Raw genomic sequence first — 18,254 nt, forward strand, 5'->3', positions numbered from 1 at the left:
ATGGGGGAAAAAAACCTATAAAGTATTTAAATCACTGTATATTTAAATGTATTAATTATGTAAACTATTTAGATATACCATGTTTTGGAATATAAGACGCACCCTTTCCCCCCAAAAGAGGGTGGAAATGTAGGTCCGTCTCATACACCATATTTGACCTCCTGGGTTGGTTTTTTTTTTGCAAAAATGGGGTGCACAGAGGGTTTGGGAAGAAAAAAAAGGAAAGATGGGAAAAGATCAAGAAAGGAAAAAGAAGGAAAGGGGAAGGAAGAAGAAAGAATGAAGGGGGAAAGGAAAAAGAAAAAGGGAGGGAGGGAAGTCCTGCCTTAGCACTTGGCCACCAGCAGATGGCAAGGCTCATTTGGAGGATAAGGGTTTGGTACTTTCCATGGTCTCTCCTTCCTCTGCTGGAGACAATGGATTCCCCCAGCCCTGCCTGGGCCACCACAGGTACCCCAGACACAGGTTATGCCAAGCTGACCACTCCCCCCAGGTCAAACACAGCCCTAACGCAGCTCTCAATGAAATTGAGTTTGACATTCATGATTTAGATCATCCAAAAGATTGCTCCCTCTTGCTTCAAGAAAAACAATATACCACAATGTCAAAGATACATTTGCCTCCCCCCCCCCCCCCCCCAGAATAGATTATAGTGTTTTAATTTTTCCAACACAAACCAGTTCTTTATCCTTTTCTTTTAATATGCAGAATGCTGAAGTTGGCTTGAAGCCTATATGGTATAGTCCCAAAGTACTGATTGATGGAGCAGATGCAGAGACATTGACAGAAGGAGAAATGGTTACATTTATTAACTGGGGCAACATAATCATCACCAAAATACACAAGTATGTTTTACATTGGATTTTATGTTTTCATACTGGAATTTTCCCTTCTTAAATATATAAAATGTGCAGTGGGTAGAATTATTACAGTATATAATCCACTTTTTACCCTTTACACTGCACATGAGTGCTGGTGAGACCACATTTGGAATACTGTGTTCAGTTCGGGAGACCTCACCTACAAAAAGATATTGACAAAATTGAACGGGTCCAAAGACGGGCTACAAGAATGGTGGAAGGTCTTAAGCATAAAACGTATCAGGAAAGACTTAATGAACTCAATCTGTATAGTCTGGAGGACAGAAGGAAAAGGGGGGACATGATCGAAACATTTAAATATGTTAAAGGGTTAAGTAAGGTCCAGGAGGGAAGTGTTTTTAATAGGAAAGTGAACACAAGAACAAGGGGACACAATCTGAAGTTAGTTGGGGGAAAGATAAAAAGTAACATGAGAAAATATTATTTTACTGAAAGAGTAGTAGATCCTTGGAACAAACTTCCAGCAGACGTAGATAAATCCACAGTAACTGAATTTAAACATGCCTGGGATAAACATATATCCATCCTAAGATAAAATACAGAAAATAGTATAAGGGCAGACTAGATGGATCATGAGGTCTTTTTCTGCCGTCAGTCTTCTATGTTTCTATGAAATTCTTGGAAGGCATAGAATAGGTGATACAGAGAACTAATTGAGGGAGGGGGTTGAAATAACTGGATGTAGTGACTTACATGACCACAAGCTTTTTGTTTTCTTACAAGAATCCTCTTAAAATTAAATAATAGATTTGGGCTACTGAATTTGACTGCCATTTCTTAAGATTCACTGATTCTTGGAAGTTTAAGTTAATTTGTACCAATTTCTTGGGCAAGGTTTCATCATTTAATTTTAAAACACGCGGATCATTAAAATATTCTTTTTCTTCGTAGGAACCTCACTGGGAAAATCACATCTATGGATGCTAAATTAAATTTGGAGAATAAGGATTACAAAAAAACTACTAAAATCACCTGGCTAACAGAAACCTCTTCTGCTTCTCTCACTCCAACAATTTGTATGAACTATGAACACTTGATCACCAAGCCTGTCTTAGGCAAGGAGGAAGACTTCAAACAGTACATCAACAGAAATAGCAAAGTAACTTTCATATGATTATCAACTGTTGCATTTGTGCCACAAAATGATAGTCTGCCCTACGTATATTTCAAGAAACAATTTTCAAGTCCTCCTCCCTCATTAAATATCACTCATCCTTAAGTCTGACTTAGATTCAAATAGACCCAATAAATTCTGTGGCTGAATTGAGATTTTTATCTGTTACTTTCCTGATTAACATTCAGCCTTCTAACCCAGAGGTGTCAAACTCACGGCCATGGGCTGGATGTGTCAGATACTGGCTAGTCCATCCCTGGTTAAGTGAAGGGAGGGAAAGTTGCAATATGTTGTGACGAAAATGTGATACCAAAAGTTTGACCCTCCTGTTGTAACCCATCTTCCATAAAATTGTGTCTTGTAAGCCTTGTAGCTCATGCCTTAATTAATTAATTAATTAATTCATTCATTCATTCATTCATTCATTCATTCATTCATTCATTCATATCTATCTATCATCTGCCTGCCTGCCTGCCTGCCTGCCTGCCTGCCTGCCTGCCTGCCTGCCTGCCTGCCTACCTACCTGATTTTTCTATGCTGCCCTTCTTCTTAGACTCAGGGCGGCTTACAACATGTTAGCAATAGCACTTTTTAACATTACCCCCACAATCCAGGTCCTCATTTTACCCACCTCGGAAGGATGGAAGGCTGAGTCAACCTTGAGCTGGTGATGAGATTTGAACCGCTGACCTCTGATGATGAGATCTGAACCATTGACCTGCAGATCTAGCACTCAGATTTAGTGGCCTGCAGTACTGCACTCTACCCACTGCGCCACCTTGGCTCATTCAATTATTGGCAAGAGTCACATATTAGGAAAGATCAGGCTAGCCATAATTATGTATTTGATTGTATGATTGCTTTTTCTTAGTATTTTATTTGGATCTTCATGAATTGCTTCATGGAGAATTAAAGATTTTCAGTATCCAGCTGAAATGTTAATTTTCATATTAACTATAGTAATTTAGCATAGGTATAGTAATTCATAATAGAAATTCTTAGGAAATTATGCAACTTATTTTTCACTTTTTTATAGCAAGAAGAACTGATGTTAGGTGATCCTTGCCTAAAAGATTTGAAAAAAGGAGACATCATTCAGCTTCAGAGAAGAGGCTTTTATATATGTGATCAACCATATGAGCCTATTAGGTGAGTATTTAGAAAACAGCTTGATTTTAACTTGATTAGATTTGGACATTTGGAATGGCCATTTTTTAAGGACAAAATTGTTGGAATAGAATTAATGTATTTGCTGCTGTCTATTAAAAGGTCTATATTTTTGCATTATATTTATCTAAATATATAGAAGAGCATTATGTTGTATTTAATAAATGAAAGTAGGATAATACAGTTTAACAACAACAAAATTTGAAAGCAAGCTAAGCCACTTTCAGTAACATTTTCTCCTAGTTGTGGAATCTACAAATTGCAAATTTAAACTTTTCTATACAAATTGTAATTTTAAAACTATGTTTTCAACTGCAAAGTTGACTATTCATGTCTTTAATATGGGTTTGTTATTGTTGTGAAAAAATAATTTTGAAGTACACCATATTGGAAATCTAAGAAATGCTTTCCCTCTAGTACTTCTGTCTGTCTCTCTTTTTTTCACCAAATAAAGACATTTTTTATCCTGGATTTACTGTTGTGGGGATAGGTGAAATATATAATAATGATGTATTTTGATATTGATTGTTGAAGCTTAACTCAAGATCAACTTAACAACTCTACATGTCAATTTTCTGCTGTCTTTCTTGTTTTGTACCTCTCTCACAAATATAATTTCAAAGCACTTTTATTTCTATAAACATTTAAAGTTTAAGTAGTATTTTTTTGTATTGATTGATTTATTAAATTAGTATTCTTACTATTCAAAAACTTTGTTTCTAGCCCATATAGTTGTAAAGAAGCTCCATGCATTTTGATTTATATTCCCGATGGGCATACAAAAGAAATGCCAACCTCTGGCTCAAAGGAGAAGACCAAGTCAGAAACAGCAAAGAAAGAAGTAAGCAGATCCAGTTGATATACAGTGGTGCCTCTACTTACGAACTTAATTCGTTCCGTGACCAGGTTCTTAAGTAGAAAAGTTTGTAAGAAGAAGCAACTTTTCCCATAGGAATCAATGTAAAACAAATAATGCGTGTGACTGGGAAAACCACAGGGAGAGTGGAGGCCCTGTTTCCTCCCAGGAGATTCCTGGAGGAGTTCCATGGGGGTTTCTCCCTGCCTTTTTCAGCCCTGTTTCCTCCGAGGAGATTCCTAGAGAGGCCCCATGGAAGCTTCTCCCTGCCTTTTCCGGTTACAGTTTTGGAGGTTCGGGTTTGTAAGTGGAAAATGGTTCTTGAGAAGAGGCAAAAAAATCTTGCACACCGGTTTCTTATCTAGAAAAGTTTGTAAGTAGAGGCGTTCTTAGGTAGAGGTACCACTATATATTGTTTTATATAAAATAATATAGATGGACATTAGTGTTGCTTATAACAAGTGATTATAAACTCTTTGATATTCAACAGGGACAGATGCATTTGTCGTGGTTGGAATAACAAATGCACCTGTATAGGATGCATAATATATGATCTGGGAACAGAACGTTTGAACAAGATTTTAGGATTATAATCAATTACAAATTGATCATGAGTCATTAATGTGGTACAATTAAAACAGGGTATTTATGAATGGGATTTGGATACCAGACAATATTGGTTCCCGCCCGCCCTAAAGGTTCATATTGTAGTTAATTATTTTCCTTACTTTTGTAAACGCATAATTTGGTTTTCCTTTCAAAGGTTGGTGCTGCCGTGAAAGGCCATTCTGCTTCACTTGGGGCTGATGTTTCCCCTACTTCAGTCTCCGCTTCAGCCCAGGATCCCGTAGCTCTTTACGGGAGGGTGTCTGCTCAGGGAGATGTAGTCCGCGATTTGAAACAGAAGAAAGCAGGAAAGGAGGACATTGATGCTGCTGTGAAAAAACTCTTGGCTCTGAAAGCAGAATACAAGGAGAAGATTGGTCAAGACTACAAGCCGGGAAATCCTCCAGTTGCAGCAGCTCCCATCCAGTCGTCCAAATGTGAGGTTGCTGCCACTGCCAATGTAGACAGCAAAACTCTTTATGATTGTGTAGCTGAGCAAGGAGAAGTGGTCCGAAAACTTAAAGCAGAAAAAAGCTTCCAAGGTTAGTAAAGACATCAATTAGGCATACAAATCTAATAAAAATTTATTATTATTATTATTATTATTGTTGTTGTTGTTGTTGTTGTTATTATTATTATTACCTTAAATTTATTGTTATCTGATTCTGTCTAAAGCCATGTGTTCCATTATAACCTTTGAAATCGTCATAACATATCTCTTAGTATCTTTTTCTGAGAGAAAATGTTCTCTGGATTCTTCCAAGATCAGCTGTTATCTTCTTTTAACAGAAGATTTAACTTGGTTTTGGAACTTTTTTGCTGCTGAATTAGAAGAAGGCAGCCATATTTTTTGTTATTAAAAAAGTATATCTGTTTGTGAATAATTTAAAATAATTAAATACTGTATTTGCATTGTTTGTTTCAATTTTGGCCATGTGTATCTTTAGATCCATATCGGTTTCCCCCCTTTTTCTGACTTAATCCCTTCTAAGTATGTTCTTTTATTTCTGGTTCAAAATTCAGATAGATACTTCTGTCATAGTAATGAAAAGAAAAAATTGGCCAGGAGTGAAAACTAGCATTTCACCAGAATGTCTTTCCTAGTTCAATTTCTCTGTCCCTATAGATGCTTGTAGGAAAACTCATGACTGTAAAGACTCATGACCTAAATAAAGAAATTCATAGATATAATTCAACAAAAATATAATAGTAGTACAAGTAAAATAGACTAATGTCAAAGGTTTTTAGATCTTTGAAAAAATATATTGTTAAATGATAGCAAGCATTCCTTTCTTTACTTTTATATAGTTTTTACCGCAATGTTATGTAGTTGCATGTTATTGTATACAAAACAGATGATTATTTTATCCACATTGAAAAAATACAAAATAATTTGAACTTAGCTTTATTTCACTTTACTTTACTTACTTCACTTTAGTTTATAAAAAACATGTCTCAGCATCAATTCTGTTTATTTAATCTTATTTTTTTTAAAAAGTCCTGTTGAATTATATCCAAGTATGCTAGCTTCCATTCTAAAAAGAAATTTTAAAAAATCACTCGGTCTAGAGAACAAAGCTTGTTAATTGCTTTTCTATTTAAAGTAGAAATAAAATATTTTAGACCAACGTGAACCATATTATGCCAATTGCAGAGAAATATTGGTTCTAGAAAGTTTCAACTTATGAAGCATTTATATGCACCTAATTTACTGATGAGATATCTTGTCTCCTTGCTTCAGGATCAAATAGATGCTGTAGTAAATGAGCTTCTTGCTCTAAAGGCAGAATATAAACAAAAGACAGGTCAAGATTATAAACCTGGACATCCACCTGCAACTCCTCTTCCTCCTTCCTCCTTGTCTTCTGATTCTACTTCTTTAACTATGAATGGTTTGACATCTTCTAGCGAAATAGATGAAAAAGTTCTGTATAGTAAAGTAGCTGAACAAGGCGAGGTAGTGCGGAGACTCAAAGGAGAAAAGGCTTCCAAGGTAGAATAATAATAAATATTCCATCTCTCTCTTCCTCTCTTTCCCTCCTTATCTCTCTCTCTCTCTCTCCCCCCTGTATCTCTATTTCTACTTAAATTTCATAAGCATTTAACTTAGACCTATAATATATTTGACTATTTGCTTCAAAAAATATTATTTCAACATCATTGTGAAAGGGAAAAGCTATTTCCTTTATGTCTTCCACTTTAAGAATTTATGTATGTATGTATGTATGTATGTATGTATGTATGTATGTATGTATGTATTCATTCGAATTTCTAGGCCACCCTTCTCCAGGGGACTCAATCCGGCTTACAGGATAAAATCAATACAAAATACAGATATAAATTATAAACCCTAGCCATAAAACCCAAGCCTTAAAATCCCAAACACTTAAACCCATTTATGTAAACTCCTCCCAATCACAACCATTTTATCAGCCGAAACAGAATGTCAACACTCAACAGCCCCAGGCCTGCCAACAAAGGTGTGTTTTTAAAATCTTTCGAAAGGCAAAAAGGGTGGGGGCAGTGCGAATCCCCAGGGAGAGTTGATTCCAAAGGACCGGAGCTGCCATAGAGAAGGCCCTTCTTCTAGGCCCCACCAGGTGACATTGCTTGGCTGATGGGACTGATTGTGGGATCTCACTGGCCCGCTGGGATATCTGAGGCAGGAGACGGTCCCATAAATAATCTGGTCCTAAACCATGTAGGGCTTTATAGGTAATAATGTAGGGCTTTATAGGTAACAGTGTAGGCATTTAATCCTAATGCATTAGCTTTCTAGCTTACCTTTGATTAGATACTTAAATAGAATCTGACAGCCAGTAATTTCCATTTTTTTCTTACGTATGGACACCAATTTGTGTACATTAGACTGTCATGAGAAAAATATGTGTTTTGAAAATTGACATGCAAAAACTGATAGCAACAGGAACAATTGAAGAAAAATGAACAGGTTGCACTAACCCAGAGATAACCTGATGATGCTCAACTAGCAACTCAAAGAGCAGGAGTCAGTTATAATGAGAGGGCTTATTGCAATTTCATGTTGTGTGCCATTTGGGCCTTTATCTGGAGCATGAGGTTCTGCACAACCATTCATGCCTGTGTCATCTTTTGATTGGATTACTGCAATGCACTCTATATAATATAGTATAATATTGTTTTTATCATTGTTGTGAGCTGCCCCGAGTCTTCGGAAAGGGGCGTCATACAAATCTAATAAATTATTATTAAATTATTATTATTATATGGGGCTACCCTTGCACTCTATATAGGGCTACCCTACAGAAGCTACAGCAGGTGCAGAATGCAGTGTAAGGATCACTAAGGTGACAAATATAACACAACTGTTCTTGAGCTGCATTGGTTACCATTTTTCTTCTGGGTCCAATTCAAGGTATTGGTTATCACTTTTGAAGCCTTATATGGCATAGGTCCAGGTTATCTGGGACCAGCCTCCCCCACTCATGCCAGTGGGAAAGGCCTGTTACAGAGGGTGCATGCTAAGGAATTTGGGTGGGTTCAGAGAGAAGAGCCTTTGTGCTATGACCTTGACCCAGTGCAATACTCTATAACCTGAGCTGAGAACTTCTCTCATCCTTTTGACCTTCCAGAAGATTGTTAAAACCTGGTTTCTCCATTGAACCTGGGGTGCCCCAAGGGGCTGCTCATTGCTGGAGGTGGTTGACAGGGCAAGAAGACTTCATCCCTGCTCCATCTTGGGTCCTATATTTTGTGTGGGTGCATAATTTACAAAAAGTTAATTTGCATAAAGCAAATGTATTTCAACAAATATATTTGCATGCATTTGTGCAAGAAATCTTTTCAATAAAATAATACAGTGTGTTACAAGATGCCCAAGAACATACTGTTTATTTTATAATAAAGAGCAGAATTGTAAAAAATAGAAAAGAAAGTGCGTAGATAGTTTTTGAGGTGGTTATATTTATTTGCTGTTTCTTGACAATACTCTCACAGGATAAAGTGATGAAGCTGTCAAACAGCTCCTTTCCTTAAAAGCAGAATATAAAGAAAAAACTGGCCAGGACTATAAACCAGGGCAGCCAGCTCCAGCTCAGACATCTGACTTAAAGCACCCCAAAAGCACAGAAACCAGCAGTTCTGGCTCTCCAGAAGCACAAGTTCTCTTTAACCAGGTTGCTGTCCAAGGAGAAGAGGTTCGGAAGTTAAAATCGGAGAAGGCAGAAAAGGTAATTCTATTAATTAACAATTTCATATACTTGAAGAGAGCTTGTAATAAGTATTGCACTTATTTTTACTCTCTGCTGCCATCCTGTTCTCTGAAAATAAGTTGATTTCTCATTACGTGTTGGATGTTCTAACCATTCTGAATTACTTCGACAACATTTGCAAATTACTTTAGCAAAATCAGCATTGTTTGCAACTTATGACAAACTAAATCTTCCAATTATCTCTGAAGGTTTATCTGGGAAACATCACTTGTCACCAAAACAACTGGTCCTTACATATGGAACAAAACTAAAATAATTATTTTCCCACTCTTTTACTAGTTCATTTTTACTGTGCGGTAAGTTAGCTGTATCGTTCAGAAACATGCCACATATTTTAAAAGAACCTTAAACTTTTTTCAAGATGAATTTAGATCTTCTCCACTGTATTTCATCAGGATTTAGTTGTTCAGCAAATGTACACATTTTTTGGCCATCAAATATAATGTAGAGAAACCAGATTATTTTTCCAAGGAATTTATAGTATCATTTTTATTGTGTAAGAAGAGTGGAAAAATGACTTTTTAAACAGACATTTCTGTGTATTTCCATGCTGTGTAAGGTATTTGTATACATTGTTCACAAAACACAAAATATTAAACTATATTAAAGCATATTAATCTAAATTGACAGCAAATACATTAGTGGCCACAACAGGGGAGCTACACATAATTTTTGAATGCCAATTAATAAAAATTATTTTCATTCCTTGTGTTCACTCAGTAGTTTAGCTTTCTCCGGTTAAGATGTAATAACTAATGATGCTTTTCTAAGAACCCAGAAAAATCCATGTCTTTCTAAGTCAGTGTTTCTCAAATAGTGGGCGGGCCCCCCTGGGGGGGCACAGAGTAATGCCGGGGGGGCGCATGAACTTGGGGAACATACTTTTTTGCCACAGGGAGTAGAGGTTTTTTGCATCAAACAATAGCGCACAGCACAGAATAAGAGAGGTGAAGTGCATATAACAAACCCTAAGACACATGGTGGAAAAATATTTAACAGCGATGAAAAGAAAGGAGGAGAGAGATGGAGATAATGTGACAAACATTAAGTCTCCCAAAAGTTAAGATGAGGAAATATGACAAAGCATATGTAGTACTTGGCTTTGCTGTGATTACGGCGGAGAGACAAGGAAAGACCAGTATGTTTACTGTGTCTAAAAATGTTGGCAGCGGACAGCATGAAGCCAAATGAATTAAGGTGTTACTTAAACACATTATATCCCAATCATGCTGATAAACCGCTTGAGTTTTTTCAACGAAAATGTGCTGAATATTGCAAACAATCGTCCTGATGGAGAGTTTGGGGAGGGGGGCGCACAAAATGTTTACTTCTTTCGGGGGGGGGGGGGGGGCGCAACAGAAAATAATTGAGAAACACTGCTCTAAGTTCACTTCATCTCCTTTATTCACACTTTCGTTCTATACTTTCTCTATCAATTATAATAATATATTACATATTTGACACAACTAATTGCCTTCTTGGTTTTCTTTTTATTGTCTATAATTCTATGGGAATGTTGCCTTCCCAAAGGATAAAATTGATACTGCAGTACAAAAACTACTTCAGTTGAAAGCTCAGTACAAGCTGTTGACGGGAGTAGAGTACAAACCAGTTTCTACAACTGGTGCAGAAGATAAAGACAAGAAGAAGAAAAAGGAGAAGGAGAACAAATCTGAAAAGCAAAATAAGCAACAAAAACAGAATGAGGGACAGAAGAAAGGAATGCAGAAAGACCAAGGAAGTAATTACGGCCTGTCTTCTGATGGACCAGGGGATGGTCAAGGACCTAAGAAACAAACAAGGTAAACGTTTTAAGATATAATACAAATATTGTGACAAATGGAAGAGGTAATTTTCAAATACCTACCCAAAATAGCTTGATTTTATAGCTATTTTGTAATTTTAATCTGTGTGGACTACAATTTTAAACTTTTGAATTGAGTTGATTTTTCCCCGGACATCGGATATAAAAATGACATAATTTTAATTCAGGCTTCACCAATAAATAACAAGAATAATAATGCCTAAGATATTGCTTAGAAAGCTTTCCAGGAAATTTATGTCATTTGTATAAGCATATATTGCTTACAAAATTTGGGAATACAATTTATTTCCAACAGCTCTGTTAGCCTGTAAAAATCAAGATTTTACCATGCAGAGATGATATGTGTGCAGTACTGCTTTTCATAGAAATGCTATAGCAAGGATTATTTTTCTGTCGTTCAATTGTAATTGAGCAACTTTTTTAACTATGTTGTTGAAAATTTATTCAGTACCAGCCATTAGCTTGATCTCGTGTAAAATGTGTAATCTCACCTTTGATAACAAAGATAAAAGAAACAAAAGTAATAAAGACATAATTATGATGCTTGAAGTGATAATGCTTTATGAAAAATTTCTACAACTGAAAAATATTTTAAGGAACAGTTAAGGAAATTATGGGAAGCTGCCAAAGGATACCCACCCTCTGAAAAAGCAGCAGTAGAAATGAGCCATTTTTTGGAAGTTATGATGGTAAATCCATAATTTTCAGAATATTCAGTTTTTAAAAACAAATTATATTAATTTATTTTTTCTTTGCTACAGATTGGGTCTAGAAGCTAAGAAGGAAGAAAATCTAGCTGAATGGTATTCTCAGGCAAGTATATCTCAAATGGATGTATTTTTCCTCCAACTGACTTGTTTGTAACAGCATAGTAATCGGGAATTATGTAAATTATATTCTTAAAATATAAACGTTAACTAAACATCTCAGTATATTTTTAATGATTAAATCTATTAGATTAGATCTAGAGTTCATCACTGAAGTAATAGAAAATTGTTAATTTCTGTGAATTATTGCTCAAAATGAAAAGAAAGTAAACCCAATATGAAAAAGGTTACAATACTGAAATGGAAGTGAATTCAAAATTATTTTGTTTATTTATAGCTACCTATTTTACAAAACAATCCTGGGTGGCATGCAATAGTGAAATAACAAATGTAAAAAGAGGCAATGCAAAAATGTAAAATTCCTATTAAAATGGAAATTATCAAAACAAATATACTGAGCCTAAGCAAAGGGGTATGTGGGGAAAGAACGGCCACTTAGCAATAGAGCCATCTCAGCATATTTCTAGTTCCCTGGGTGTTGTGGGCCTGATTACACAATCAGGTCTTGAAGGACTTCTGGAATATCAAAAACGATGGGGCTATTCTAATTTGGGGGAGAATAATGTTCCATAAGACAGTGGCGTAAGGAGACGGCACGTCTCCTGTGACTTACCAAATGAAAGTCTGTAGCTGGGACTTGCAACACATCTGCCGCACATAATGGAGTGGGTTAATGTTAACAAGGAACAGGGTGTTCTTTTTAATATAGTTACTTTTTATAAGGAATTTAGATAGTACATTTGTGATAAAAGTGATTTCAACCTAACACACAATTTAGAAACATAGAAGATTGATGGCAGAAAAAGACCTCATGGTCCATCTAGTCTGCCCTTATACTATTTCCTGTATTTTATCTTAGGATATATGTTTATCCCAGGCATGTTTAAATTTAGTTACTGTGGATTTACCAATCACATCTGCTGGAAGTTTGTTCCAAGCATCTACTACTCTTTCAGTAAAATAATATTTTCTCACGTTGCTTCTGATCTTCCTCCCACCTAACCTCAGATTGTGCCCCCTTGTTCTTGTGTTCACTTTCCTATTGAAAACACTTCCTTCCTGAACTTTATTTAATCCTTTAACATATTTAAATGTTTTGATCATGTCCCCCCCTTTACCTTCTGTCCTCCAGACAATAAAGATTGAGTTCATTAAGTCTTTCCTGATAGGTTTTATGCTTCCTTGAAATCAGTGGGATATATTTAATTATAATACTGATTCAGTTGTATTCATAACCTATGTATGTACATTATGTATGTACATTATGTAGTAGTACGTGTACACAATGTATAGTACATCTAGTACATGTAGACAATATATGTAGTACATGTACATTATTTATACTACATGTACATTATTTATACTCCATATTTAAAATGCCAATACTTGGCATTTTACAGAAAACATCTGCAGTCTGTATTTAAATTGTTTTAGAAGGAGCCCCTCTATCTCTGGGTACTTCTATCTTCTATCTTTTTTACTTTAATATTTATTTAATATTTCATTGCACTATTTTATTGAAAGTTTATTCTTCTGCATACCCAGCAATATTATACATGACCAAAGCTTATTTATTTAAAATAAAGGTAATTACAAAATCAGAGATGATAGAATACTATGACGTGAGTGGCTGCTACATCCTCCGTCCATGGGCTTTTTCAATATGGGAAGCTATCAAGGAGTTTTTTGATAGTGGAATAAAGAAACTTGGAGTGGAAAACTGCTACTTCCCCATGTTTGTATCTCAAGCTGCATTGGAAAAAGAGAAGACGCACATTGCAGATTTTGCTCCGGAGGTAAATTTAAATACTATATAAATTTTACCTTTGCTCTGAATATGCTGCAAGGATTTCAAAAAACTAGCCCCAAATAAAACTCTGTGACCAACAAAAAGTATCTAGGTGTATTTAACGGCGCTAGTTTTTGGACTGGGCATTGAACTATGTATCTTTGAATGCTTGTATATCTTGGGTTTTTATATCAGTATTAATTAAATTATACTTCCCATATTGTTAAAAATACTTTGTGTGGGTACGTATATATAGAAGTATGTATATTAACAAAATGTTTGTAAAAAAACAAAACATTCTGTGGTTTTTAGGTTGCCTGGGTTACCAAGTCTGGCAAAACAGAGCTGGCAGAACCAATTGCTGTACGTCCTACTAGTGAAACAGGTAAAAATGCAATAGAAAAACACTAAATTTCTCCTTGATGTGGTGTTACTGCAAGCTAGTGACAATGGCTTTTGAAACAAGAATGGAATTGACTTTGATTCAGACCAAGAGCTATCAGAGTGTTGCTCAGAAGCATTCCACTTCAAGGAAAGAGGAGATGGGCAATATGGATTGATTTTTAACTGAAGTAAATTTGGAGACTAAATCCACTTAAATCAATAAATATATTAGAAATATAATTATCTTTGGATTATAAAATTGTACTGCCCATTTTTTTACTTTTAAAAATTCTACAAAGTGCCTGAAAATGTACAACTTTAAAACATAAATCAGGAATCTCTACAAAGAAAGTGTTAAAACAATAAGTACTAAACCAGATCAGGAGACCAGCAATATCAGTTTAACCAAAGAAATGCCTGCGTATTTAGAGATGTATTAAACTGTCCTCTAAAGTTAACTTACAATCCTTAACTCTAGCTGTATTCAAATACAGAAAATTCTGCAAAGAAATTCTGCAACTGGGGCAGTTGTATCAGCCGGGTCCTCTTTTGGAATGTCACATTGCAGATGTAACACGCTTAGAAGGGCCCTTCTACTAGATCTTATTTGATGACAAGCACTGAGAGAGCAGATCCTTAGTCTATTACTGATCTCTTGAAAAGCAACTTAATTTCAAAATAAATAACAGATTACATTGCAGTCTTTCAAAAAATATTATCATCCATGTGTTTGACTTTTAGTAATGTATCCTGCATATGCAAAATGGATTCAGTCTCACAGAGATCTTCCAATCAAGCTTAATCAGTGGTGCAACGTTGTAGTAAGTAGAGGTTTTAATAGAATATTATTTGCTAACTAGCAATTGTTGCTTCTGTCCCTCATTACAGTGTGGTAAAATTTTGCTTCTCCAGCTGCACTGGAGCAGTACAGTCAAAACTACCTAGCTTGATCTTCCCCAAGAAACTGAATAGTCGGCCTTGCCAAGATATGTATTTCCTACCATTACCATCTCTTCTACCCCTAGTCCAAAAAGCCTGAATGAGTCCTCCCAGAACTTTGTTGGAACACAACCAGCCTAGCCTTGCTTGATCTGGGCAGGTACACATGGCTCACCTGAACAGTCCCATATGAAACTGACCTAATTGATCCACCCCGATTCCAAGATGCTCAATTTGGCTGACTATAAACATTAGGCATGTCAGTGAAAAGGCCCATTTATGGTCAAATAAGCTATCTATAGAAGACGCTGTGTGCCTTAAGAAAAAAGGGGGTGAACAAACAGGCCGGCTTTGGACATATCTGCCATATATAACCTAACACTGGCATATAAGCAGGTGGGTTAAACGGTCACTAAATAAATTATTGTAAGTTAAGGACTACCTGTCTAGTTATACCATAGGAGGGAACTAATACATGGCTAAAGGTAATGAAAAATGAACTTAATATTTTGTTCCGGTGATGCAGATCATTCCCATTTAAATAGATTTTTCACAGTATGTGAGTGAAACTGTAGATCCCTAAATTTCTTAAGTTATAACTTATCATAAGGGACAATCGTTCTGAGTCATGCCCAAAAGGTGTCTTTATAAACATTGATGAAGATTATGATGACTTATTTCTATTTTTATTAAATTGCTTGAAGCGTTGGGAGTTCAAGCATCCACAACCTTTTTTGCGTACTCGTGAATTCCTGTGGCAAGAAGGACACACGGCATTCTCTACTTATGAAGAAGCAGCTGAAGAGGTACCACATACCATATAATTTTTTAAAAGCACTGCTCAATCTTTCAATGTTGTTGTTGTTGTTGTTGTTGTTGTTATTATTATTATTATTATTATTATTATTATTATTATTATTTATTAGATTTGTATGCCGCCCCTCTCCGTAGACTCGGGGCGGCTCACAGCAATAATAAAAAGAGTGTACAATAACAAATCTAATATTTAAAAATATCTAAAAACCCATTAATTAAAAAAGACAATTTAAAAATGTTAACCTTTCAAGGTCCCAAAGGTGCTTTTTGAAGAGTCAGCTAGACTTTCTTGCTTTTCTTTGAAGATGTTTTGCTTCTCATCCAAGAAGCTTCTTCAGCTCTGATGAATCTTTTTGGATGAGATGTGAAATCTCTACAAAGAAAAACCAGAAAGCCCAGTTGCCTCTTGAAAAAGCACCTTTGGGACAACAATCTCCATAGGCATTTAAACTTTCAAAGCTTTCAAAGGATAAATTTGAAATACTTGCCTAAATATTACACTGCTATTTTACACATAGAACAAACATTTTTAAGTTTTGCACATACATTTGTTTGTTTATGTGAGTGAAGGTATTGCGTAGTATATTAAAATGGACAGCTGCAACAGAGTAATCATCCTCATTCTCATCATCATTAAAAAAACCCAGCTGTCTCCTCCAGGACACTTCCATGACAAGTGCATTTGCAGAAACAGCAGAGTCCACGAAAATGCCACCATTACATACTTAAAAGTTTGATGCATGTACGCAAGCTGCAGCCTTTGCATTATGATATCACATATGTTATTTTTGCCCCATGTGCGTCCTGGGTGAGAACAAAGATTTGATAAGTTAATGAATTGTTTTTATGCTTTTGGGAATACATGCAATGCAGTAGTGAATCTAGCTGTATTTTCCTGTTGTATGCTGTGAGGTTTATAGTAATATGTTTGATTGCTATAATTTGCTACTTGCTTTTTTGGTGCTTGTAAAATCAATATATTTTATTTTATTAAAGATGTAAATCTTGTAGGAGGAGTACAAATGTAAAGTTAAACAAAAATCACATTTAGTTTAGGCATTGAGCTATGAAGTTGAAGAATAACTGAACATTTATTTTCAAAAATCTATATTATTCATTGTGACTCTGTTGTTATCACTGCAATTTAAACCTACAATTAATGGCAGAATATTAATCAGAACAACTATGTTTGAATCTTATTGAGAATTCTTGGCTTATAGGACTCTATCAAATATTAAAATCCTTTTAGCATATATACTTAGAAAATTAAATGGTTTCTAACTTTTGCTTGCTAGGTATTGCAGATTCTTGATCTATATGCTCGCGTATATGAAGAACTTCTTGCAATTCCTGTCGTGAAAGGAAGAAAGACAGAAAAAGAAAAGTTTGCGGGTGGAGACTACACCACAACAGTTGAGGCATTTATATCTGCAAGTGGGCGAGCTATCCAGGTACAGTACCAAATTCGTTGTTTACCATAGATTCATACATAGAAGTTTACTGAATGCTTTTTAATTTTCTTATATTTTTAGGGAGCAACATCTCATCACTTGGGACAGAATTTTTCAAAGATGTTCGAGATTGTCTTTGAAGATCCCAGAATACCAGGAGAGAAACAATTTGCTTATCAAAATTCTTGGGGCATTACAACCCGTACCATTGGTGTTATGACCATGATTCATGGAGATAATATGGGTTTGGTGCTTCCACCTAGAGTGGCATGTTATCAGGTGAGTTAAAAACACACACACTCTTTGATGCATATCTTTGATGGCTTTTTCCTTTTTTCCTTGCCATTTTGTAGAAAAGGGGATATAGACAAACTAGGTTTAAGCCATAGTTGACTAGTTCAGAAGTCCTACTTCAACTGTAGTTACTTGTCTTGTAAATTTTAGAGGATCCTAAACATCCGTAATTTAGTGCCACTTGGATTTGGGTTCAATCCTTCAACAATTGGCAATTAAATTTAACTAGGGAAAGCTGTTTTCAAAGAGGGCTTCAGGGACCACATTCTATCTGGTACCACAAGGAGGCAAAGGAGGCCATGTACCATGTGTGGGGTGCCTTCATTTTTGTGTTGCTGCGGCAGCAGGGAAAAGTGCAAGTAGATACAACTATTTGTGTTGCTATTCTGAGGCTTTGAATAGACAAGTAGATAAAAAGGGGGCTGAGGTAGAGATTTTGATTTTATATAAAAATAATCCTGATGTTTATTGCCTTTCTTAGCAAATTGGTGTGATTGCCATATTTCAATGTTGTTTGTTTACTTGTTTAATAAATATGTGCATATACAAAGTAAAATTAGAATCAATTATTAGTATGAGAAAAAAATGTTTAAAAGATTCTAGTACTAGAAAGAGTTGTTCAGAAATCTACTAGATTCCACGTATGAAAATAAAGAATGATAAATTATATATTTACAATGCTTTCTCTTCGAGAAAGGTAGAAATTATGAAAAAAAGATATCATTAATGAAGAAAGAATGCATGGGCCAAAAAGCATTAACAGCATACTTTAATTTTTGTATCCCTTTTCCTTTGAATCAGGTAGTTTGAGTAATTTTCCAAAGTTTTTGGATTATCTTCTTTAAAAACTATAAAATAAAAATCCATCCTGCACATTTTATAGCTGTATATTATAATCCTTGCAAGTAGTATGTTAATGTCAGGGTGAACTCTCTAACTCCACATGAAGACTTAATGGAACTATGCAAATCTTTGGAAAACATAAAATTGTATATCTGGGTCTTTCATGAAGCAGATGCATATACTTTCCAGAGTCATGCAGCTTCTTTAGGAAC

The 18,254-nt window shown here is 35.4% G+C and overlaps 1 protein-coding gene across 1 annotated transcript in view; it reads left to right on the forward strand.

Moving 5' to 3' along the window:
• EPRS1 (glutamyl-prolyl-tRNA synthetase 1) overlaps positions 1 to 18,254 on the forward strand; it is a 52,408-nt gene that overhangs the window by 22,843 nt on the left and 11,311 nt on the right. Inside the window, 14 exon segments of the mRNA XM_070734392.1 lie at positions 709 to 845; positions 1,773 to 1,980; positions 3,032 to 3,144; positions 3,886 to 4,003; positions 4,782 to 5,166; positions 8,600 to 8,832; positions 10,405 to 10,676; positions 11,461 to 11,512; positions 13,113 to 13,322; positions 13,628 to 13,700; positions 14,441 to 14,520; positions 15,343 to 15,444; positions 16,750 to 16,905; positions 16,987 to 17,184. Of these exon segments, the coding sequence (XP_070590493.1) occupies positions 709 to 845; positions 1,773 to 1,980; positions 3,032 to 3,144; positions 3,886 to 4,003; positions 4,782 to 5,166; positions 8,600 to 8,832; positions 10,405 to 10,676; positions 11,461 to 11,512; positions 13,113 to 13,322; positions 13,628 to 13,700; positions 14,441 to 14,520; positions 15,343 to 15,444; positions 16,750 to 16,905; positions 16,987 to 17,184 (2,337 nt within the window).

Source organism: Erythrolamprus reginae, chromosome 1 (assembly GCF_031021105.1).
Source record: "Erythrolamprus reginae isolate rEryReg1 chromosome 1, rEryReg1.hap1, whole genome shotgun sequence".
NCBI lineage: Eukaryota > Metazoa > Chordata > Lepidosauria > Squamata > Dipsadidae > Erythrolamprus > Erythrolamprus reginae.